Here is a 26514-nt window from a genome sequence, read left to right on the forward strand (position 1 = left end):
ATGGGATAAGATGATATCAAAGTTTAAAATAGTAGCTAAGAGTGTACTCGGTGAGTCAAAGGGACATGCGCCACTAAGTAAAGAATCTTAGTGGTGGAATGAGAAGTCTCCTCAGGGCGGTGCGATGGTTAAGACATGGGGTATTGCCACATGAGGTCTTGGGGTCGAAACTCTGCGTGACCGAGCATGACCTCCCCCATGTCTTGGTCATTTGCACTAATGGCTAGTAGCCACCCGGGATTTACCTCCTCCGTGTTGGCCTAGGGACGGGTTGACGGGGGCGTTGGGGGCGAGCGAATCGCCTTTTGCCACATTGGTGGTGGAATGAGAAAATACAAGAGAAAGTGAAAGAAAAACGAATAGCTTATAAGGAATTATATATTTGTAAGAATGAGGAAAACTTAAAAAAAATATACAATAGCCAAGAAAGAAGCTAAGAAAGTAGTGAGTGAAGCAAAAAATGAAACTTTTGAACGGTTATATCGAAAATTGGATACAAAAGAAGGGAAAGAGACATTTATAGAATAGCTAAAGTAAGAGAAAGGAAAACAAGAGATCTTAGCCAAATAAAATGTATTAAAGATGAATGTAATAGAGTATTAATAAATGATGGAGAAATAAAAGAGCGGTGGAAGAGGTATTTTCATCAACTTTTTAATGAAGGTTTAGGTGATCAACTTAACTTAGGTAATTTAATTAGGTCAAATGAGCGTAGAAATTTTAATTTTTATCGTAGAATTCAAACTTCAGAAGTAAAACAAACTTTAAATGAGATGCACAATGGAAAAGCCGTTGGACCAGATGATATTCCGATAGAGGTATGGAAGTGCTTAGGGAAACAAGGTATTGAATGACTTACAAAATTATTTAACATGATATTAAAAACGAAAAGAATGTCTGATCAATGGAGGATAAATACTCTAGTTCCCTTATATAAGAACAAGGGAGACATACAAAATTGTGCAAACTATAGGGGTATTAAATTAATGAGTCATACAATGAAACTTTGGGAAAAAGTAATAGAAAAAAGATTAAGGAAGGAGACCACAGTGACAGAAAATCAATTTGGGTTCATGCTTGGAAGGTCGACAATAGAAGCTATACATCTCCTTAGACAATTAATTGAAAAATATCGGGAGCAAAAACAAGATCTATACATGGTATTTATTGACTTAGAAAAAGCTTATGATAGAGTCCTAAGAGAAATTATATGGAGAATTTTAGAAAAGAGAGGTGTTAGCGTAACATATATTGAACTAATTAAGGATATGTATAAGGATGTAACGACCAGAGTAAAGACTTCAGGCGGAGTAACTGAAGCATTTTCAATAAAAATAGGGTTACATCAATGATCATCCCTAAGTCCCTATCTTTTTACACTAATTATGGACGAACTCACTGCGCACATTCAAGACACAGTACCGTGGTGCATGTTGTTTGCAGATGATATTATTTTAGTAGATGAGACATGTGAAGGAGTAAATGCTAAGCTAGAATCTTGGAGGGAAACACTAGAAGGGAAAGGTTTTAAGCTTAGTAGATTAAAGACAGAATATATGGAATTTAAGTTTAGTAATATTAGAAGTAATGAAACAATTGTTAAGATAGGAGAGGACGAGTTGCCCGGAACCGAGAGATTTAAATATTTAGGATCATTTTTATAAAATGATGGAGGGATTGAGAGAGACGTCTTACATAGAATGTAAGCAGGATGGGTGAAATGGAGGGGAGCGTCGGGTGTTTTATGTGACCATAAAGTACCTCTTAAACTTAAAGATAAGTTCTATAAAACCGTTGTTAGACCTGCTATGTTATATGGAGCTGAATGTTGGGCTATGTCTCGAGCACATGAGCATAAGATGAGAGTTGCAGAAATGAGGATGTTAAGGTGGATGTGTGGACATACGAAGATGGATAAAATAAGGAATGAGAGCATTAGAGAGAAAGTCAGAGTTGCATCTATTGAGGACAAACTCCGAGAGACACGTTTAAGATGGTACGGACATGTACTTAGACGACCAATAAATGTCCCAGTTAGGCGATGTGAAACTATGATAAACATGCATATCAAACGAGGAAGAGGAAGACCAAAAAAGACTTGGTTAGCAACAATAAAATAAGATAAAATTTATTTAAATATAGATGATGATATAGTAGGAGATAGAGCTCAATGGCGTAAAAGAATTCATACAGCCGATCCCACCTAATGAAAAAAGATTTGATTGTTGTTGTTGTGTTAAAAATGTAGTTCTATTTTTTTTTTATCTAGGTGAAATTGTGAAAAGTTTACTTTTCTAAATGGAGCTCAAATACATTTTTCTTTTAATTTATTTTTTATTATAATAAATACAATTTTCAAGATTTCAAGTTTTCATGTGTTTTATTTCCTCTAACTTTTTGGATGATAATATTTTTTAAAAGAGTTTTTCTTCTATTTTTAAAAGTGATTTGAGTGATTTTTTTCTATTTTAGAAAAAAATACGGGAGTATTGTTTTTTAAGATCAACATGAAAAAGGGGGTTTTTTTTGGTCTGCATCATATTTTCCTTTTTAATGGTATATTTATTATTTTTTTATTATTGTTATTATTATGGTTATTATTATTATTATTATTTTCTATTTAAATTTTAAATTAGTCGGATAGTTGTTGTTGGTCCCTTGACGACTGATTAGAGGGGTGAATAACCTACATAATAAAAATAAATAAAATCTCCTTTCTCGATCTTATAGCTCGATTAGAATAGACACTTACATAAAAGAAATAAGAGACTGATTAAAAAGAAGAGGCACAAAAGGATTACTTGATTTGTAATCAGAGAATTGTTAATCCAAGGAAGTTGAATCTCACTAAGTAATCTCCTTTACTCCTTTAGCAGAGAAGTCTCTTGCAACAGTTGAAGCACTTAATTATAGAAGAAAACTAAAGAGGAGTCGTTTACAAGTGTTATTTTGACTTACTGGGGTTAGAGCTGTATTTATAGCCCTAGTCAAAGTGCTTGGAAGGGTTCCAGGCACCTAGAGGGGGATAAAACTTTATCCCCATTGCAACGGAACACGCCACGTTACATTTGGCTGAGATTTCAGGTTCGGGCCCCCGGACTAAGTCAGAGCGCCCGGACAAAAAAGTCAACATTTTGTTGACTTTCGGTCCCAGTCTTCTGCTCCAGTTTCACTCGCATTGGTCCAGCTCTTCTATTCCGGTTCCACTTGCTTGGGTGATTTCGACCATCCGGAATAAGGCTCACCCGAACTCATTTTTCGGCTTTCGAGCAGTCTTCCGCTCCGGTTTCTCGTTCCTCAGAAACGCCGTGCGCCTCCTTCTAGTCTGCTAGCGTGCTCTTTTGCAGCGCTTCGTCCCTCGGACGCATCGAGCCCGTCGGCTCTCTCCCGTGTCGTCCTTCTCGCTAGTTGCGCCTTTTGCTAGAATTCCTGTGCTCCTAAATTCCTGCACACTTAGACATAAGACATCAAAATAACAACAATACCTAACTTGACTTGGTTGATCACATTCAAACCATCACAGGTACTTACAATCTCCCTCTTTTTGATGTGGATCAACCCAAGTTAAGTTAGGGTAAACCAAGAAACAAATAGTAATAGAAATAGCAAGTACATATTTTGCATATAAGAAAAACATGTACAAAAATAAAAAAATGTACCCTCCCTTTAGACTTAATCTCTAGTTCTCCCCCTTTGATCACATTAAAATGGGGCAGTCTTGCAAAGTCTAAGGAATAAAATCAAGAAGTTTTAAGTTTTTGAAAATCTAGAATTTTCAATTTCTAAATTATGTTTGGAACTTAAAAAAAAACTTTCAGTTTTGAAAAAACATTTTAGTTTTGAAAAAAAATTCCCTTAGATAGAGAAAATGATAAAGTTCCATAGAAAAAATAAATTTTGTAAAAATAGCATTGCAAGACCAATTTAAGTGAAAGCATAAATAATTTTATAATAATTAAATACTTTAACAGTTAGTCAGTTAAACATTAATTTCAGTAATTGACTTCCAAGCTGTGATGAGGTATTAGACATTCTTGGTTATTAGACAATAACCACTTCTAGACAAAGTCTTTTAAAAAAACTTAAATATTTATTTATTTTTTTCTGAAAGCCCTTGGTCAAACTTTCAATTTTTTTTTAAAAAATATGCACAAAACGATAATTTTAACTTAAACATGATTTTAGAATCCAAAATAAATTCCTTCCAACTAGGTTAATTAAAAATTTCTTAGGGATATATCTCTGTGATATTCTCCTAATTTGGCTCTTATGGTATCTAAAATGTCAATTTAGTCCATTATATTTTCTAACTTGTGAGTATGCATTGTTTTTAATTTCTTCTTTCAATTTTTCATTTTAATTTTGTTGAAATCCTCTAGTCGACAAAATGTTGCTACGGTTAATTTTAATTCTTCATTTTCTTTTAATAATTTTTTATTTTCTATCTCTAATTTGCAAGAACTCTTTGACAATATTTTTATAAATTTAAATAATTGGTCAGGAGGTAGGGACCATACCTGACTTACCTTATCGATTTCTGATGCTCCCCTGTAGTGCTGCTTTCCTTTGACGATGCTCCCCCTTCATAGATGTTCTTGATGCTCATTGAGGATGAGCTTGTTTCGTCTTCATCTTCTTGGTGACTTGCCACTAGCGTAAGTCCGGCGATGACTTCGATCTCTGATTCGGACGATGTTTTGTCCCACGTCACCTTTAGATTTCGATGTTTTGTCTGGACTGGTCTTTTGTCCTTGTTCTTGTCTTTACTCTTGTCTTCGCTCTTCAATTTAGGACAATTGTCTTTCATGTGCCCTTCTTCATTGCAGTGGTAGCATCTTATCTTTCTTCTTCTTCTTTTATCCTGCATTTGATTAAATTTATTACTTTTAAATAACTTTTTAAATTTTCTTACCATGAATATCATTTCGTCATCAACGAGAGAAGTTTCAGAATTTGATTAGTCTATTTTTACCTTTAAGGCAATATTGTGCTTGGGCTCCTTTTTAAATATGTACATCTCGTTTCATGAACTTCAAAAGTTGAAAACAATTATTCTAAAGTACTTACTTCTAGATCCTTAGAGATAAATAAGCCTACTAATGATGCCATTTAGTAGTTCTAGGGAATACGTTAAGTGCGTACCTTAGCGAATCTCAGTTAGTTACCTTTTCTTTGAGATTCATGAGTTCGGTGATAAATTCCTTTATTCTAGAGTAAATGTGTGCAATGGTTTGACCTTCTTCTAATTGGAGTTTGCTGATATGGTTCTGGAGTAGATCTTGTCTCGCGAGTTTTGCCTCCGAGGTCTCTTCATGTAGTTCTAGGAAGTTCTCCCAGAGCTCCTTGGCTGACTCATAGGCTCTGATCCGATCGACTTCTTGAGGTGGTAAGATGCTAAGCAGATGAAACTCTGCTTTGCCGTTTGCCATGAAGTCGACTTGCTCTTTCTTCGTCTATTGGTATTCTTCTTTACCCTCTGGTGCTACAAAACTAAATTTCATGATTAATAGTAAATCGAAATCTGTCTTAAAGAATACCTCCATCTTTTTCTTTCAGCTCGCGAATTTTCCCTCGAATTTCGGTGGGTAGATGTTTGGTCCGGCCATCTCTTGTGCTTCGTTCGACAGTTAGTCCTCCTAAAGCTGTTGGACATTGATACCAATTGTTGGTCCCTTAACGACCGACTAGAGAGGGATGAATAGTCTGCACAATAAAAATAAACAAAATCCTCTTTCTCGATTAGAATAGAGACTTACATAAAAGAAATAAGAGACTGATTAAAAAGAAGAGACACATAAAGATTATTTAATTTGCAATCAAGGGATTACTAATTTAAGAAAGTTGACGCTCACTAAACAATCTCCTTCAGACGGAGAAGCCTCTTATAGCAGTTGAAGCACTTAATTACAGAACAAAATTAAAGAAGAATCGTTTACAAGTGTTGTTCTAACTTACTGGGATCAGAGCTGTATTGATAGCCCTGGTCGGGGCGCTTGGAAGGGTTCCAAGCGCCTGGAGGGGGATAAAACTTTATCTCCATTATAACGAAACACGCCACGTTGCGTTTGACTGAGATTTTAGGTCTGGGCGTCCAGAGGGGTTCCAGGGGCCTGAGTCCAGGTGCCCAGACTGAAAGGCCAACATTTTGTTGACTTTCAGTACCAGTCTTTCGCTCCGATTTCGTTCGCATTGGTCGGGGTATTCCGCTTTGGTTTCACTTGCTTGGGTGATTTCGACCATTTGGAATAGGGCTTATCCGAACCTATTTTTCGGCCTTCAAGCAGTCTTCTGCTCCGTCTTCTCGTCCCTAGGAAACGCCGCGCGCCTCCTCGTTCACAAATGTACTTTTTCGTAGTACCTTGTCTCTCGGATGCACCGAGCCCGTTGGCTCTCTCCCGTGCCCTCCTTCTTGCTAGCTGCGTCTTTCACTCGACTTTCTGTGCTCTTAAGTTTCTGCATACTTAGACACAAGACATTAAAATAATAATAAGACCTAACTTGATTTAGTTGATCATATCAAAATTATCACAGAGTATTTATAGTTGTAATAACTATGAAACTGTAATAACTACATATATTATAATAATTATAATTTTATAGTTGCTATAATGTAAATGTTAGATGAGTAAATTAAATTTGTGTTATAGTAGAGATGAGATTTTATAATTATTGTAACATAGGAATGATACGTAAATAGAGTTGAATTCACATTTTAGTTGTTATAAAATTACAATTATTATTATAATATAAATATTTTTATATAGATTAAGTAGATATTATAGTAACTATAAAATTGTAATAGATTTAGATACGAGATCTAGACCGAGATAATAATAAGAACGACAGTTCGTGGATAAATGTACACGATTGAAAAGACACAAGGGGCGTTTTTTTTATTAAAAAATAAAATAAGCACCCTTTGATCCAAGGAAAAATGAGATCTCGTTTTTTGACTTTTTCACCCTTTTTAAAAATTATTTTTATGTTCTGTCTGACTGTTTGAGCTGAGATTAAAAAAAAATGTGAGCTTATATAGTTTTTTCGTCAGTATTATTTCTATTTTTATTATTTCAAGTTTTTGAGAAAAAAAGTAAAATCTGATATGCGCTACCGTGCTAGATGTGTCCCATCAAAGTATAAAAATGAATTCGAAGTATTGAGAAAAAAAATAAAAAAATAATTTTAAAAATTTATTTTTAATCGAATTATTAGATCGGATTCAGATTTAAATTTTAGGGGTGGGTTTTAAATTGTATTTAGATTTGAATTTGGATTCGGATTTTTTTTATTTTAATCCGAATCCGTTTAGACCATCCGAATTGATACCCTAGCGTCCCATGACTTTGCCGAGTCAGGACGAAGACGTGGGCCATTCCTCCGCGCTTCCCCGCCTTGCCTTTCTCGTTTGCGAAGGCGGCGAGGATGGAAAATTAGATGCTTCGGTTTTTATCACAGCCACGGAAACCTCTTTCCTTTCCCCACCTTCCTCCTCTCTCTCTCTCGTCCATGGCGGATTCCTCCTCTGCGCTTTGCTTCTCCTCCTCCTTCCGCGCCGTGCTCTCCCCTTCCCGTCCTACCAGTCCGCCGAGACGACTCGCATTCCCCTCCTCTTATTCCTCCCCGTCTTCCTCCCTCGCCTCTCCTCCGCCCAGGCGCTTGTGTCTTCTCGGTCGCCGATCGGTCCGCCCACGCGCCAAGGAGTCCGATGACGAGGCCGGATGCTTCGGGGACGATCCCTATGGTCCTTACCCCTGGGAATCCTCCGCCTTCTCCGAGGGGCCGAGTATGCCTCGCAATCCCTGCAATCTCGGAATACTAGGGTTTCGATTTTGTTGCTTCATGGCTATTCTTTTTGGTTGCCGTGTCAATTTAGTCAGGATTTCCGGATCGTAATGTGTCCCGGTGTCAACTTTCTGAATTCGTTTTCAAATTTTTTTTTTTTTGACTAATCTTTCCGATGGCACGTCAATAACTGTATCAATTTGTTTAACTAGTTTCTGTGTTTCTTTGAATTGCAAACCTCGCTGGCCTTTTAGTCCTTGCGGAGTATGTTGTCGTAATTAAAGCTTTGTTCTTGCTTGATGTATGATGTTTTTTTTTTTTTAAAAAAAATTAGGATCTTTTTGTTTGAACGGAAAGGAAATTTAGGCTACTTCAAAAAGTTGTTCAGCATGTCGTTATCAGTTATTAGTGCCCTTCTTGTTTCTGATTGAACTTTATGATTTTTTTTTCTTTTGCTTCCATTACAATCTTATCTCCTAGAAATTGATGAGGATCGTACATTTGCTTGAAGCTAACTGATTGTACTGATTCTCACAGCACAAACCATCAAACTCTTTGCGTGCTATTAAAGAATTCTTCTATTCAAGAACAATTTTATTGTCATCACTTAGTTTTTGACCAACTAGGTATGCTGCGTCACGAATTGTAACTAATATATGGAATATTGGTACAGGGTTAGAGTACTCTAGTTTCTATTCAAAGTAGTAGTCAACCTCCAGAAATGTGTAAATGTATCAGAACCTTACTAATAAAAATCCATCATAAGTGGGGTATGTTTTTCTAGAGGAGGATACGTGGTGTATATTGGTGCGTACAATTTATCATATTGTTTTTTTCTTGAAGTAGTAACTAAAAGAAGATTCAAAAGTATGCATCTTCTTATGAAACTAATAATTGGATAGAAAGTTGGGATTGGATGCATTACTTACAGAATTTTGCTGATACTTTCTCCTTGGAAACAGATTCTTAGTGCTATTTAGTTTGTATAATGTTCTATGATTGAAATATTTAGTGGTACTTGTTTTGTTTGTTCAAAATATTTGCCTCATTTTTTTTCATATGACTGGAGTGCATGACTGTTCCTAAATTTTTCCAGTTATTCAATGGGTTCCACAAGATAGAATCACTCTTTTTACTTCCGAGGGGCTCATTCAGATAGGAGGATCCTTGGTTCCTCATAGATTTTCTCCTATTAAGGTATTGACGTCTTATATATGTGTTATTTTGCAAGAACTTTGAACATTTATTCTTTGATTGATTTTTTTTTTTTAAATCTGTTCCCTTTTCATTCTGAATTCTAATTCTTTGTTCCCCTGCCCTATCTCTCTCTCTCACACACGGACACACACACATATTATTGATCTTGATCTTTGATCATGGAACATTCTTTTCACTTTTATTTGTTGTTCTGATGAACAAACTTCTCTACACATGTTGCACCTTGATATGGTGACGTTTGGGCGTCTTCCTGTTGTGTCCTAACTTACAAATAATTATATATATATATATATATATATAGTTAGTGTGTGTGTGTGTGTGTTACTCAGATCCTTAATTATCCTGTAGTTTGATTATTTAATCCATGTGATAAAAAATTATTTGTGCGTCAAACAAAAATCTACCTGCCTAGGATGTCTCTTTAGGTTCTTTTGCTTACACAGGAACATCTTCTTAATTGTTCTACCTGTATTTAAGTTGTTGAGCTCTTAAAAATTATACATATTCTGTGTTTTTTTTTGTGCATGGTAAGCATGCACAGAATTTTTTTTTGGCATATTTAAATGTACTCACATGCTGTTACTTATTATGCCATTTTGAGCAAATTTATACATTATGATATCATGCATGTTGTTCAGAAGAGGGAAGGGAAATCACAGCTATCACAAAAAGTTCAGCGCTTTCAGGAGAGTGATTACATGGATCCCGATCAAGGATTATGCCTTGGTGCACTCTTTAATATTGCAGCGACAAATGTGTATATCTATCTCATTTTGCTGTAGTATAAGTTTAGTTATATGATTAATATGTTATGGTGTATGCCGACAGGGACTTGATAGGAGGCGAAGGATGTGTTTCTTTGGCTTTTGCCGTTCCATTGAAATGTTGAGTGATGTTGTTGAAGATACAGTTGTAGAGCATGGTGGTGAGGTATGCTATACATTTTGTCATGTTATCTTGAGTCTCCTCTTTATAGTTGACGTTTAGTGTCAAATTCATTAGAATTGGGGACTATAGATTCTGAAACTTTCTTTGGAAAATAGACTTCCATAACTTAGGGAAAAAATAAAAAAATTAGGAGATATAATCTTGGTTGCAACACAAGCATTACTTGCTACAGACATGATGCTAGTTTAGAAACAAGCATGCGATCAGTCATATTTATCATACTTTCTAGTACACACTGATCTGTTGGGCTTGCGATAATGGAAGGAATGATTGTGGAAGGTAGCAAAGAATGAAGGAAAGAGGGAAAACAACTAAAAAAATTCAAATATCTCCAGCAACGAATAGCTGCACCACCTTATTCAAATATCTCCAGCAACGAATAGCTGCACCACCTTCCGTAGTTGCACTTCTTGCCATGCTCATAACAAACTTTTCCTACTTTCCACTTGGTCTCTGAACTCATTTTCCTATGGATAAAGAAACATGAACCTGACTGGTGTGCTAACTTGATGACCAGATAACAAACCGTCAGAATATCAGATTTGCCAAGTTGCTCTTTAGACTTTTGTATAAAAAAAGGTAAAATGCATATCCAGATAACCATTATTCTCACCAGGGAACTAAAAATTAATGTTGTACTTTCTTAACCTACCTGGTCCGGTTAATGTTAGCATCGGAATGATTAGAATTTTTGATCTTCTTTTGTGTCAGTGTCACTGTGTGTTATGTTTTCATCTGTGATTTAGAAGCATGTCAGAGTCTTTATTAAGACCTTTCGGACTTACATCACCCTGCCCTTTTATTATGTGATTCTAATAAGATGGATAGTACTGAGATTACTGCTAAGGTGGTTAAATTTTGTTGGGAACATGGGTGTTCGACAAAGTTGTGTGCATTTGGCTTTATCCTTTTGATCGTCCTCATGTAAACTGTAATCCGTGAGTGTTTTTTGCTTGTGAATTTAAGCTGAAGATGGACAACACATCCATCCAAGCATTTTTGACACCTTAATGACTACAGATGTTTGCTAAAACAAGAATACATGATTGCACAGGTTGTGACTGCAGAAAAAGTTAGCAGTGAAGGATTGCAAGAGAAGCTGGCAATGACAGTAGTGGTGCCGCTGCTTTGGGGTGTTCCTCCTGCATCCGACACTCTTCGCGTTGCAGTTCGCAGCGGCGGAGGTATCCTGGAGAAGGTATATTGGCAGTGGATCTTTTTTTAAGGATCCTCACTAATCTCAGTTCTGTATATAGTGTCTGTGTGATTTCTAACTGTTATGTCCGCAATTCTTCTTTGATCATGTTCTTTTCTGTATCTTGAACAAGAAATGATTGTTGTAACACTGGAAATAGAAAGAAAAGAAGAATAGAAAAGATAGTCTCATCAAATGTTTTGTATTCAAAATATTCTTTATTTTAATGTTGTAGTTGCTTAGTAGTTAATACTATTTCATTTTAATTAAAATTATTATATTAAAATATTATTTATTAATTTAATCAAAATTATTTAAATTTTATCAAAATTATTTTAAAATAGTAGTAGCAACATAATTAATTTTAAATTTTGAATATTATTATATCAAAATATTTTTTATTTAAAATTATTTAAATTGATTAAAATTATTTTTAAAAGTTATTTAATAGGCTGCTACAAAGGCAATAGGATTGTATTAAATGTCATAACTATTATAACATAAGGATTTTTTTTAGAATAAAATATTTGGAATGTCTTTTCGATTTTTTTTTTAAGAATATCTTTTTGACCATTTCTATAATTTTGAGTGACATGATTTTTTATTTTTTTTTTAGTTCAGTAGGTTGGAAAAAAAACTAATTCAATAGGTGGAAGGGATATTTTAAATCTTTGTTAAATATGAAAGTTATGGGTGATAAGGTGAAGTGCTCATTTTTTTAAGATAAAAAATTATATTAAATTTTAAAATTATAGAGGAAATAGTTAAAAAAAACTAAATAATTAAATGTTTATATTAATAATTTCTTATATAAAAATAGTAAGAGTTTCTTGTGAAATCTATTTAATTTATGTAAATGGTTAATTTCGGTCATCTATATAAAGAGATAAATTAAGAAATCGTGTAGGTTATATATATATATATATATATATATATATATATATATATATAAACGGACTAATTTTAAAGATACCTATCCAGTCCTATCAAAATTCTCCAACTCTGGTATCTATTTAATGTGATAAAGATGATTTTATCAATTTAAGATAAATATTAAAGATGCTTCAATTTTTTGATACTATAATAGGATTATAGCCATCCGTGTATATATATATATATAAAATTTAAAAATAGTAATAAAATGTTATTTATTATTATAATAATAAATATAAATCAAAATAACCTCTCAAATTAAGTAAATCATCGAAAACACTTTTTTTTTCAAAGAAAATCAGAAAGTTATCCTACTGAATATTTTATTTCATGAATACCCTTAATTTGGATATTCCTATGACTAACTACTATAATATACATAAAATACTTGATAGCGCTGTAGTACTTAATATAATAATATTATAGTATTTATAGAAGATGCTTAGTAATTTCTATATGTTGTTGCTATAACTATGTCAAATGATTTTAATTAATTTAAAATAATTTAAATTAATTGGTATAGAATATTGGACAAAAGTTAAAAGTCTTTTTTTTTTTTTTTTTTTTTTTAACTAAATCAAAGGACTATGTTGATTCTTTTTAATAAAAAGGACATCCCAACTCTCTATAAAATGATAGAACTATTATTCATTACTATTCTCATTATTATCCTATTTCCCATCTAAATTATATCATTGTTGTTGGTATAGTTTATATTGATAATCAAATTCAGATTTTGATATATGACAAAAGGTTAAAGTTAGATATTGTGTGTTCTAAATCTATTTACTAAGTATGCAGGATTGAAAGACGTGATAAGACCTAACACCAGATTGAAATCTAATTAAGTCTAGAGGATCTGATAACTGGCAAGAAGACTAGATAAGTTGATATTTGGTAGAAAGTCCAGTTGGATCAGTGGGACATGATAACTGGCTGAAATTCAGATGGGGCATCTTGTAGAAAGACCTAATGGGTTAAGAGTTGAGGAAGTATGCAATGATAAGGTAAGCACTAGATAAGAATGATCTAGTGAGGATGAGGCCTAATGGGGATGTAAGTGTTGGTTTAACTTAAATCCATTTTGAAAGTCTAAGTTGAGACCATAACTAGATCATGATTTTGGGAAGACATTATCTAATTCATACATCTTGTTTTTTAATGTGCTAACTCTGTTTTGTAGATTACCTTTTGTTGTTTGGACTAACGTGTCTTGCAGGAATAAAGTGGAAGAGTTAGCCTCAGATAAACAATACTTGAGGTGCCTCGGAGTTGACTGGAGGTGCCTCAGAGCTGACTGGAGGTGCCTTGGATAGGGAGGAGGAGCCCTCGCACAAATAAGATTTGAAGATAAAGTTTCGCTGTAGGAAGGCGCCTCAGAGTGGACTAGAGGCATTTCCGAGCGCATTGGAGGTGGCTCAGAACTGATGGAGGCACCCTCACGCGGATAAAGACTAAAGTCTTTTGATCAGATAAGTGCTGTTGGAGGCTCCCTAAACCGTTGGAGGCGCGCCTAACAATGTTTAAAAGGAGGGTGTAGCCAGGAGGTTTAAAACACTTTTCTACACTCATTCTTGATCGTCCAACTGTCCAACTTCACGATACTGTTGTGTTGCTACTATACTACGCTTGATCATTGTAGTCAAATCGACACCAACATACGAGCGCATCCATTTTCGACATCTTCGTGTTTGTAATGGATTTATTATTGTGTATACATAATATACTTGCAAAAGGAAAGTGTAGGGTATACACTTTCCTCGTATTTTATATTTGAGATTCAAATTTTGACTCAGAACCTGAGTCAAAATTTATGACATCTAAAAGTTTAGTATTTAACATTCACATTGTATGAAATCGTAGCTGCAACAGCTGTGTAGCAACTACTAGTTCGTAATTGTTACAATGCGCTGATTTATATAGAAAAAAAAATAAGAGACATAATAGTAGGTTGATTTTTCAAGTTTATAATTTAGGATTTAAAATTTTAATAAAATAGTTGATTTTTCACATTGTAGCAACCACCAAGTAGCTTTTTCACACCGTAACAGCTACCGAGTAACTTCTACACACTATGGTTAAACCCTAAATCCACTAAATAGTAAAATAGTTAATTTTTCAAGTTGTAGCAACTATTAGATAACTTATATAAGCTTTAACAATTACCGAGTAATCCCCATGGGGGTGCTGAGTATTAGATTGAGACGCACGCACGGAGGGGGGGGGGATCAATCAAGTGGTTTTCAAAATGTTTCTTTTACTTTTTTTAAAAAAAGTACGTAGGCGCAGAGAAAAAAGCAAAAATAGGAAAGTACAAGAACGCAAACAATTTTACTTGGTTCGGAGCCTTCAATAACTCTTACTCTAAGACTCATGTCCTGCAGACCTATCGATAGGTAATCCACTAATAGCCTCTTCTGAAACTTCTAGAAGAGGGGATTGAGTACAAAAGAATAAAAAAAGTGTAACACGCTACACTTTCCTTTATGCAACAATTTAAGTACAATATTAAAGTTCGTTACCCAACACCTTCATAGATGATCAGATCATGCTCGATGTTTGACAACTCCTCAGTAGTGATGGGACATAGCAATGCCGTAGTAGAGCAACAGCAGGAAACCGAAGCAATCAGAACACCAAAAGGACACATAGAAGTTTGTAGAAGAGATGATATGAAAGCCTTGATCGAATGCCTCTTTTATAAGGGATGGAAGGCACCTTCCATAGCATTGAAGGCGCCTTCCATAGGTAAATTTTTACCCCGACAAATTTGCTCCTTATCGTCGACGAAGCCTTCTGCCTTATTTGACTAAAGGCGTTTTCTAAGCTCCCGAAGGCGCTTTCCATGAATAGTACTCAAGGCACCTTCCATTGCTTGGAAGGCGCTTTAGGTATTATTCACCTGAGGTATTTTGTGCTCTTTTGTCCTGCAAAATATGTTAGTACATACAAACAAAATATACTCTGTAAGATAAAGTTGACACAATAAAATAAGTAGTAATAATTACTTCTTGTCATTCCAAGATTTGGAACTAGTTAAGGTCTCAATTTAGGTTTCTAAAATAGACCTAAATTGGACAGACGCTTACTGTCTCCTCAGGGATGCATCCTCATTGAGTTACTCTCCTCCAGTGATTTACCTTCACTTACAAAGTGTCAAGTTGCCTCCTTGACATCAATTTGACCCACCAGGTCTTCCTACCAGAATTGCACATCTGGACTTCACCAATCGGGAATCGTACATCCCAATCTCTTGCTGGAATTGCACATTCGGACTTCAATCCATTGGGAATTACATATCCCAACCTTCTACGAGAATCTCACATTTGGACTTCGTCAATCGAGAATCAAACATCTCGATTAGACTTCTTGCCTGATGTCTGGTCCTCTTGACCTATCAAGTTAGTCAACACTACACACTCGGTAACAAGGTTAGATCAACAACACATCTAACTTTAATCCACTTGTCATTCATCAAAACTTAGATTTGACCATTGGTGTCAAATGTACCAATAATCTCCTCATTTTTGATGCAATAAATAACCTGAGTTATATATATAAAGCAGTTAAGTTTTATTTTTTTAAATCAATTTTAGGTTTATGTTTATCAGATTTTTTTCTGATTTTTCTTACTTAAACCCTCCCCCTTTGAAATTCATCAAAACAATATATAAGTCTACAAAAAATAGAATTACACAAGTAAGCATAGCAAGTAATAAATTTTCAAAGTATAAAAACTTGCAAGTTTATTGTAGGGAGGTGTTAAGAAAAATTTTTAAAGTATTTTGAAAGAAATTTTCAAAATTAACCAAAGGCTTTCAAAAATTTGAAACTTGAAAAGAACAAACCATTTTTCAAAGTTGAATTTAGCAAGAATTTTACAAGCTAATTTTCAAGATAGATTTCAAAATAATTTTCTAAACTAATTTGTTGCAAAGTAAAGTTTAGAGTTTCAATTATTCAAAGAAAATTTTGAATTTTTTTTGTAAATTAATTTTATAAAATATTTTTAAAGTATTTTCAAAGAAATTTGTCCAAGTAAAATAATTTTGAAAACATTTTAAAAATAGTTTTCAAAAGTTTGCCAAAGATATTTTTCAAAGTGAAAGGATAACATTTGTAAGAATTTTATAAAACTTTTCAAAACCTTTTGAAAATATTTTTCAAAGTAGTTTTTGAATGTAATTTTCAAAACACTTTAATTTTTATTTTTCAAAAATAGACATTTGAAAAAGCATAGGAGTATTTTTCAAAGCAAATTTTGAAAGAAAGGTTTGAAAGCATTTTAAACAAAATAGTTTTAGAAATATTTCAAAAGTAAGTTTTAGCAAGCTTTCAAAAAAAAGTAATCAACAAAAAAATGTTTTAAAAGTGATTTTCAAATATCCTTCCCCTGAACCTGAAATTATTTGAAAAATAATTTTCATCTAAAAATTATCCTTAAATGTCTAACCATTAGTTACTAACTAACTATCAGAAGATAGCAATGTTTACTTGGTTAGTCAAGTTAAGTACTAATGTCTAGTTAGAAATTTATTGAAAAAAGATTACTTAACTTGATCAATGTACTATTTATATTTTTCGCCCAGGCTTATATTGATGTATAAATATAAGCATCTAAAGTCCAGGTAGAAGGCCTATGCATCTTACGCCATTTTAAGTTTTTTTGAATATACAATCAAGGTAGACCTAGTGTGTTTGTGAGATGCTCATAACCTAGATCTATAGGATCATACTTTCTATGAGTTTGATCTAAACTAAGGCCAAAATAAGTTTGAAAAACTAGAGAAATGGGAATTTGAGAAAACATAAGTAATGAATTTTTCTTGAATTTGAAAGTTGTTTAAGGAGAACCATATCCTACTCTTGAATTAAATTTTCAAAATGAAATTTATTAGATTATCTAAAGTAGTCAATAAGTAATTGCATAAATAAATCAAGTCAAACAAACAAATAATATATACAACTGCACTACTCAAAATCATGTCTCGTCATCATTGGCAGCTGGAGGTGGAGGTTGATCAGGTACTCATAAAGCTCGAAGGATGGCTTGCATCTGTAGGTTGAGTAGCCCAAAGCCAGTGGTCATCTCAACACGAAGAGCGGTGACTGCCTCTGAGACCGACTGCCATATTTGTTCGGAAGACTCCTCAAGTCTAGCAAGGCAATCCTCTACGAAAAGCAAGGTCGAGAGCTGAGTCAAGGTTGAGGGCTGGGTTGGGGTCGGAAGAGGTCCAAAAAGCTCCTCAACTATAAATGCTGGTATCTCCTCCCCCTCGACCTGAATGACTAGTGGGATATTGATAACCATAATTTTACTATATTATTTTGATTCATATATGCATGGTTTGATGTTGATTACATAGGTTTAAATCATGGTTACATCACATTTTGTGCATTGTGTATTTTTAGACTTAATTTCAACTTAGCCTATTATCATGGTATTTGGTGCTAATATTTGATTATTATTTTGTAGGCATCAAAGGGGTCATGAACCCGATCAGATCAGACCACACTTAGGATCAAATCTAGGGCTAAACGAGGCTATCAAGCTTTGGATCGATTTGGACTGTCCATTGAAGATCGGAGAGATCTGAGCTATCCGTTGAGAATCTGGTCCATCCAACCTAATGAGGAGCGGATCTCATCCGTTGATGAAGATCCGAAGCTTTTGATCCAGATCTGAAGACATCACAGCCATTAGATGAGATCAAATTATTCTGGACTGTTGGATCAAATTTGAAAAGAATATAAAAGCTTTGAGAAGCTACAATGTGTCTTCGGGCTCAGCTTCGCGATTTCTTCTACAGTAGCTTCTTCTTCTTCGCAGCGATGACCGAGTTCCCATTCCACCTTCAGATCCGAGAGCTTACCTTCTTCATCGCCGGCGATCATTGAGCTGCCAACGTTCATCGTCCGAGGTCAGATCGCGACGGAGGGCATTCCCCAGTCCATGAGTTCGGTTCTGATTCCCGTCCGTGATCCAGGCAAAGGGCGTTCCCCAATATCTGCGATCTCCATTAGCCAACGGAGCTCGAAGGGCGTTCCCAGAAGCATCTGATTTCAATCCGACTTCACTTCATCTACTGCATTCGAACCAATCTGATCAGTTGATCGGATGAAGCAAATTCCAGAATAGAGATACTGATCTTCGTGTGATGTGAGTGCTAGCCAATTCGTGAGCCCGAAGGGCGTTCCCAGAGGCTGTGATCGAGAGGTTGCACTAGTTGGAAGCTTGATTCTTCGCCAGTGGTCACCTGAAGGGCGTTCTCAGAGGTGGCTCTGTTTTTCTACAAAATGAAGAAGATCTGATCCAGATTTTGTTTGTGGAATGTTTAGGGTTTTTGATTTCTTAATCTTTGTCTTTGAATTGTTCATCACTTTGCTCAGATCTGAAGATATGATTAACTTAGCTTGCAATTCTATTTCTGATTTCTTGTTTGCGTCTTTGATTCCTTTAGGTTTTCATAATTCAAACCCTTGTTTACCTACTTGATGTTTATGTAATTCTATCTCTGAGTTTCTTACTTACATTCTGGATTTGTTGAATTTTTGGCAATCCGAATCTTGTTCAGTTACTAACTTAGTTGCAATTTATTTCTAGTTTTTAATTCATGTTTTGGTTTCCACAAGTTAGAGTTTAGTTTCAATTCTTGAGTTTAGTTTCATTACAACTTCTATTAGCCTTGTTGATTGTGGAGTGAATTAAAGATTTGGTGATCAAGTAAGTGTTGAATTTGATTGCGATGAGAATGAAAAGGCTATTTCTGCAATTCAGCAAGTGAATTGAGCCCATGAGTTCAAAGGACACTGAAATTGTTTGTTGATTAACTAGCTTTAATGGTTCATTTAAATCCAAATTAGTTGTTGTAAGCTTGATGAGGGAGAGTTGAATTATGGAAGTGCTTAATTAACCTTGTTTATGAGAGAATTCAATTTGAATCAATTTTAGAATTAGCTCACACCTATTAGTTACCCTTGGAAAAATACGACTTGGGACTCCTTACTACACGTGTTATTTTTGGTTTATGTGAGTTCCCAATCTTTATCAATTTGGGGTGCCTTGTGACATGCAAAAAGGTTGACATCAAATTTTGACGCCGTTGCTGGGGATATAACTAGTAGTGTGTATTTATTTTAGATTGTGCATTGAATTTGATTGATTTTATTGTTAGTATCTTTCTTGATTTGATTACTTATTATTTTTGTATTTTCATGTGGGCTTGTTCTTGAATTGTTAAGTGCTTTTAAATGTTCATATTTTCATGTGTTTGAAACTTTATGCTTTTGAGTCTTCTAATCTTGATTTTTAGTGTTGTAGTGAAGAACATGAGATTTCTTTAGCATGGATCCAAATTTTTAGAATTTTAGAGGTAGAATGGAGAATCAGTATTTTCAGCCTGAGTATCAATTTTACCCAAACATGGATCAACAAAATAGGTATGACTCATTTTTAAATGGTTTTAATGCTAATTGGGTGGATAATTCATGTTTCAGGTATAAAAGTGCACAAGTACCATTTATTGAGCCATATCCATCTTACCAGAATTCATATGGATTTCAAGATGTTTCAACATCATTTTTGCCATAATCTTTTCAACAAAATAACCCTCAGATGAATGAGTCAACATGGAAACTCAGGGAGATTATGCAACAGATGAGCGAATATCAAGAGCAACAATTTTCAAGAATTCAAAACATACAGTTACAATTGGATCAAATTGCATCATCCATCAACCAGTTGCAAACACAAAGTGCCAGTGAAGAGATGGATTGTAGAGCTCTTGTCAGGCTTGACACTGCATCTACTTCTTCACTAGATTTTTTAAGTACTTTTTATTGTTGTGATGATGTAGTTGAACATAATTTTGATTCTACTGATGATGTTGCTTTAGATGATGGAAATGATGCAGGTATTGATGTTGAAGATGATCTAAGTGTAGGGGAATGCTTACTGGAAGCATTACCTCAAGAATCACTAGAAATGGAAGTTGAAGATGAAAGTGTAGGGACTTGTGCTATGGAGCCAAGCACCCAAGAATCACTACATGAAGTTGAACATTCACCAGAACAAGAGCTTGAGCAATTATTCGATGAAAAGGAGGTAACAATCACCACTCAAGTACCTTTCAACATGACAAGGTGAGAATTTCTTGTGATTTTTCAGAAAATTTTATAGAGGTACCAGTCGTTGATTTTATTAGATGTGATTCATTTCTTGATAAAATTTTGACCCACACTAATATTCTCCTATTTTCTTTTCATCCCACATGTGTATGGGAGGTTTTGTCTTTTTATGATGTTGTAAGAGAATACAAGCTCCTGGAGTAGATGCTTGAACTGAACCGCCTCCATCCTGCATAAAGAATTTTCAAAAGGAAAAGGATGAATAAAAAGAGTTTGAGTGGAACTTTGATTACTCCACTTTCGGGGTGACTTCTACTTCTTAATCTTCTTCAACCACCGGGAATTAAAGGGGAGTTGGTTCCAATTTCGCTTGCTTTTGTATTTTAATTCATGCTTTGTGTTTAGTATTTTCTTTAATAAATTCTTTTTGCTTTATACATTTCGTTAGTTGCACTTTGCTTTAAAACTTTGAATTTTGTTTACATAGCATGCCATTTTTAATAAAAGTCTCCATGAATTATTTAGTAATATTTTTAAGATGGTAAAAGTTTCTTAAATTTAATCATCAATTTTAGGTAATGTGACATGATTGGATACTCTACTTACATGATATTGGTTAAAATGGTAGTGGATTCTATTTTGATCGATTGAGCTTGTTTGCATGAAAATTACCTAGAGAGGATTACTTCAAACCTAAACACTATTATTTTCTTTGTGTGGTATGCACTTACAACAATTGAAACTCTAGAACTTGCTTAGTTTCTTTTCAAAGTCACAATATCATATGTGTGCATGGAGATGAAGGATTGTTTTCATTCTTTATCCCTCATAAATTCAAATTCCTTTCTTCATAATTTTCTTAAAACAATTTTCTCTTGCAATTTAACCTTTGAGTACCTTTGCTTGGTCTATTTCATTGAGGGTTTTGGTTGACTATCTTGATGAGTTAGATTGTTTGATGATGGGCAAAATTTTAAATGTTGGGGAAAATTAGTTTATGCTCAAGAATTTTGAAGAAGAGGGATGGTTGCATAAATATTGAATTGTGATTTTTGAGATTGATGTGGGAGTCTCAAACATGGACCTTGATTATGGTTACTTGATACAATGTGCAGTAGTTGGAGTTCTTATTTAAGTTTCTACTTTTGGCTTGGTTTAGAGGCTACTTTTGGTTTATATGTGCTGCTTTTAAAAATCCAGGGAACTGACATTTGATATTGTTGAAAATCTGATTTGCTGAGAAAGAGTGCTAATGGAATTGGTAGCTGTATTTCAATGCAGAACAAAGGCCAAATCAAAGTTTTGAAGCTGTAATATGGACAAGTATAGGATATGATATGGGTATCATGTGCAAGGGTCAGCTGGATTATTGTAGAATGTAGTTTGATCCTTCATCTATTGAATTCTTGGTGGATAATTGAAGAGTTGGAGTAATGATGTAAGCTGCAAGACTAAAATATGAAACTATGGCATGCTTGATACAGGAATGAAAAGCTGAAGAAATTGCAGAAATAGAAAAGAAAACAAATGCAGCTAGTGTGGAAGCAATGGTGTATCAAGAATTCAGAAGCAGTATCAAGAAATGCTTATGGAAATGGAAGTTGTTGCATAGATCACATAGATGAAATCATTTTCCATCCAACCAAGGAACAAGTGTTTAATACACATGAAGGAACAGTGGTAAAAGGATGAAAGGCTGTAAACTGTAGAATGAGGCAAATAGAATTCAGATTTAAAAGTGGTATCAAGTTGGCACCAGCTGTTTATCAGAAATCATATCAGAGAAGAATGTAGAAGCTAGGAAATGCAGAAGTCTGTCAACAAATCAAAATCTACTGTTGATGACTTTCTTAATTGTTTATACAAGCTGTTTGCTGATGCTTGCATTCCCTAATTTCTGAAACTGAAGATTCAGGAGTAGCTGGATTGCTAAATGGATTTTAATATTTTCCATTCTGTTGCAAGAATAAGCTTCCAATCTACATTCAATTGATCAGAATTTCTGGAAAAGGGAAATTGAGTTAATAGAAATGGAGCAAGAATGTAGATGTGCCAATTCTAATCTGTTCCCAGAATTCAGAATTCAGAATTCAGAATCAGATTCAGATCTGTTCTCAGTTTTGATTTTTGAGCTGTTTGAATAGGAGGAAGAGCAAAGATTGACACAAGAGTGGGACATCAATGCTGTCTAAATTCTGGAACTAAATGCTAGGTTCTGAAATACAGATTTCTAAAACTGAAATGCAGTGATTTCAGAGGTAATTTGTTCATCTGATCATTGCTATAAAAATCTATTTTGAAATTGCATAGCTTCAATGCATTGTTGATGATCAGAGGTTGCTACCATCTGATGTTGGCAAGGTAAGTAAAAATTGTTTAGAGCCAAATTGGAAGCCTGTCTTTAGATTTTTGGAGAAGCATAAACCATAACTGTTAGACAAAAAGAAAAGATGATACAATGTAGTATTGGGAAGGAAATTGGCACACCACACTACATTTTTAATTGGAAGCTGTAATTTTCAGCCTTTAACAAGAAAACACATTTTTGAACTCATAGAACAGCTTATGAAATCTGATTTCAGAAATTGATTAAGTGAAAGAGCTAAATGTAACTAACTGTTGGGATATCCGATCAATCACCTTCATTGAGTTTTATGCAAGTTCAAACGAAGATACAAGAAGTTCAAACAGTTGTTCACCAAATATAAATAATTTTAGAGATAGCTATAGCAGTTTTCAACAGATCAAAATCTAAATTCTGAATTTCTGACACTTTTTGGCAGCCTAAATTCTTTTAATCCGGAAGTGTTCTTTGATGTCTGAATTTATGAACTAACATCCTGATTTCCTTGAACTTGATTTCAGTTTAATGCATAGAATTGAAGCCGATTTCTGAATACAAAGCTGAAACTTAATGCTGTAATCAAGTTGACTTTATTATGCTATTTATGTAACAGCCTCCCTCCTCCTTGCTACTCTTTAAGGAGTGGTCGTTACTTAACTATACACTTTATTTAACTAGTGTTGCTCACGCTATTAATAGTGATACTTAGAACACTCAAAAAACTCGAAACATGCGATTAAGTAGAAGTTGAAAACATAAATGACTCATCTCAACATTCTACTCAAGCATTTGTTCGCAACTAAAATATATCAATCTGCACATGCATGCGACGGTGAAACAACTCAAATAATGGGACCAATGTGCATAGCAAATGAAACAAAAAAAACATTCTATGAACAAAACCAGCAACACGAAAGAACAATTCCAGCAATGCAAGAAGGAAATCAATCCACCTAAGTTTCACTAACAGTCTAAAGACAAAATCTTAATAACTTTTGGCGAAGTGTCCCAAGGCTTCCATTTATCAGTCACCACACACCCATCACACATCTCCTTGTCGACTTACTTCGCTATAGCTTTCCTTTTCCTTTATCTGCAGTAAGGGGAAATGCAACTATAAGCGGATGCTTAGTAAGCGTTGTCTAACTCACAAAACTCATAGATGCATATGTACAAGAAAATCTGGAAATATGATAAGAAGCTATTCATATGACAATTGATTCTAATCAATAAGAAATCTAAACTGCATGCTTGGAATAAAAAGACAGTTCGAGTTTAGTATAACAGTAAAAAGGGGGCTTGAATCTAAATCTGCATTTGCTAAAACTGCACGCTCAAAGTAAAACCCTTTCTGTACATTGAAGTGGTAAAGAAAACTAAAGACTGCTTGATCGAACTAAAGCCATTCCTACACATTGAAGTAGTGAGAGGACTAATTCTGCATTCCCATCTTAAAGGCCGTTCCTATCCATTATCTAGCAAGAGGGTTCTAGCTGCAATGTTTAAGGAAAGAGGGATGTTCTGTTCATGCTTGAAAAAAAAACAAGGGAGTATCAAACCTGCAATGCTAAAGGGCCAACTGTTCGTGCCCATTTCATAGCACAAAAAACAAACAAAGACTTTGCTGGAATTTAAATTTCTCTAATACTTGCTTTACTGATCCGGATACATATAGTTTATTACTTCAAAATAATAATAAATTCTCTCTTGGACCCAGGCGTAGTACCAAAGCGCGCTCCCTAATAGAGGCCGGGGTAGCGAGCCACCGGTCCTACGAGGGTAAAGACCTTGGTCTTACCAGGGCTAAGACCTCGGACTTGGTTACCTGGATTTATTTTTTTTACGACAACCTTGGAAGTCGGGTACTAGCCTCTTAAAATAAAATACTTATTATCTGTTTAGTACTCCTAACACAAAATGCCTCGGCATTTCTTCGAGCACTTGGCGTGCTGCTGATCCCAATTCTGAAATTTAGGGGATCCCATCAAGACCTTGGCCTCTCTTTATTTCAGCTACTCATAAACCTCTAAAGAATTTAATACAACACCTATTTTTCCACATACAAGCAGATCTAGGGTTTTTTTTCATAGAGCAACAGAATCCTTTAAGCATGCTACATCAGAAATGGAAAGGAGAAGGAAAATCTCGGGACTACTCTTAAACCTTTAACAACCTCAATTCTATACAGCATATTCTGAAAGTAAAGAAAAGGAAATCGAAGCTCGAAACTACCCTTACTGCAGGTGAGTAACACTTACCTTTGTTCTTGGACTTACAACCGAAAAAGAGGCTTCTAGGTTTTCGGAGACTTGCAAATTTCGGCAACTTCTTCACGTCTATGCGTTCTCCTTGACGAGGTGATCGCGATGGTGTGGAAGGCTCCCGGAAATCACCCTCGGCCGGTCGCCGAAGAGGAGCCCTAGGTCCTTCTCCGTTTTCGCCCAAGAGGAGCCGACGCCGTGCGCGAGAGGAGGAGAAGGGATTAATTCCCGAAAATCCCCTCCCTTCCACTTAAGTCCTCTCTTTTATACCTAGGGTACTTTGTTCTCTGCTATCCTTTAAATTTATTTTGCTATCTATTTGATCAGCACGACCTTGCTGGGTTCTTGGTCATCCGAAAAATAACTTACGGCTTTGCTTAGCTAGAGGTCTCAGGTTCGAACCTTGATCCGACCTCTTTTTGCCTCAACTTCGTTTCTTTTGGTAAAAATGCCAAACGAACTCCGAAATTGCCTAAAAGCACTCTAAAATTTTTTAAAAATCTCTAGAATATTTCTAAAGTATTTCTAAATATTTATAAGCACTTTTAGAATTCGTAGTAAGGAAATTTTGGGTTGTTACAGTTTATATACTCGATTTCTAGATATCTGAAGTTGGAATCTTGTTTAATGCTGTTTCTTTAAGCTGCTGTTGACCAAATGCAATTGAAATTCAATCTACAGTTATTGACAGTGTTGACTTCTGAATATACTGCATATGTAAGTTTCTAAAATTCTACTTCTTGTTGTAATGATTTGAGCTCTTGCTGGAGTTAAGGTTTGGAATCAAATCTCTTGGTTACTTAATGTAATATCCACTAAGCTTGTAAGATAAATATATGAATATGGGATTTTTGCCTTAGAAAAATAATAAGAAGTGAGTTGAAGCAAAAAGAAATAAAATGAAATAAAAAGAAGAGGAAGTTAAGGATTGAACCTTGAACCTCTTATATGATAATTCATAGAATTAACTAGTAGAAACCAATTGGGATAGAGAGAAGATATTGATAGCAAGGAAAGGGAATGCATGATAAAGATAGGAGTAAAGATCTAAGAAGAGAAAGCAAGAAAAGAACAAGAGAAAGACAACTTGCCTTCCTCCCTTTCTCTCCCTCTTCCTCTTTGATTTTTGCCGAAAACTTAAAGAGGAATTAAGGGGATTCATTCCCCCTTATTTTATCATGAATGGTGAGAATAAATAGAAAATAAAATAAATGTAAGAAAAAAAAAGAAAATGGGTTAAGGGAGAAGGAAAACAAAAATCAATTTTGCTACTTCTTCCCCCTTAACATAAAAGGGAGCAAGAAAAGAGAAAATTATTTTTCTCTCATTTTCTCTCATTCATCCTCTCCCTCACCGAGAACACCACAGTCCCCTCTCCTCCATCTTCGGCCCCAAAGCCAAGTTTGTTCCCTAAGAAAGCCTAAGATACGAGGAGGACTTAGCAAAGGAATCAAGGGAAAGGAACTAGAAGAAGAGGCTACTTCTTCTTCACCATACCTTAGATCCACAAGCGAAAAGGATGTAAGCTTCCCCTCACCTGTGGTACAAGGCTTTTATGTGATTTTCGGATTCTATAAGGATTAGAAAACCTAGAAAAGAATTTAAGAAAATTCGGCTAAAGAAAGGGTTTTCAAATCTAGGATGGTTTAAACAAGTCCTTATTTCATGATATTCTTTCTATGCTATGTAGGAAGGATTTTCTTCAT

The 26514-nt window shown here is 34.8% G+C and overlaps 1 protein-coding gene across 1 annotated transcript; it reads left to right on the plus strand.

Moving 5' to 3' along the window:
* Nucleotides 1-7370: 7370 nt before the first annotated feature.
* On the plus strand, nt 7371-11339 carry LOC122010106. The gene is made up of 5 exons (XM_042566508.1): nt 7371-7783; nt 8879-8979; nt 9639-9755; nt 9829-9930; nt 11003-11339. The coding sequence occupies exons 1-5, from the start codon at nt 7435-7437 to the stop codon at nt 11171-11173; spliced, it is 840 nt and encodes a 279-aa protein (XP_042422442.1). The 5' UTR covers nt 7371-7434; the 3' UTR covers nt 11174-11339.
* Nucleotides 11340-26514: the final 15175 nt, after the last annotated feature.

This window comes from Zingiber officinale, chromosome 8A (assembly GCF_018446385.1).
Source record: "Zingiber officinale cultivar Zhangliang chromosome 8A, Zo_v1.1, whole genome shotgun sequence".
Taxonomy (NCBI): Eukaryota; Viridiplantae; Streptophyta; class Magnoliopsida; order Zingiberales; family Zingiberaceae; genus Zingiber; species Zingiber officinale.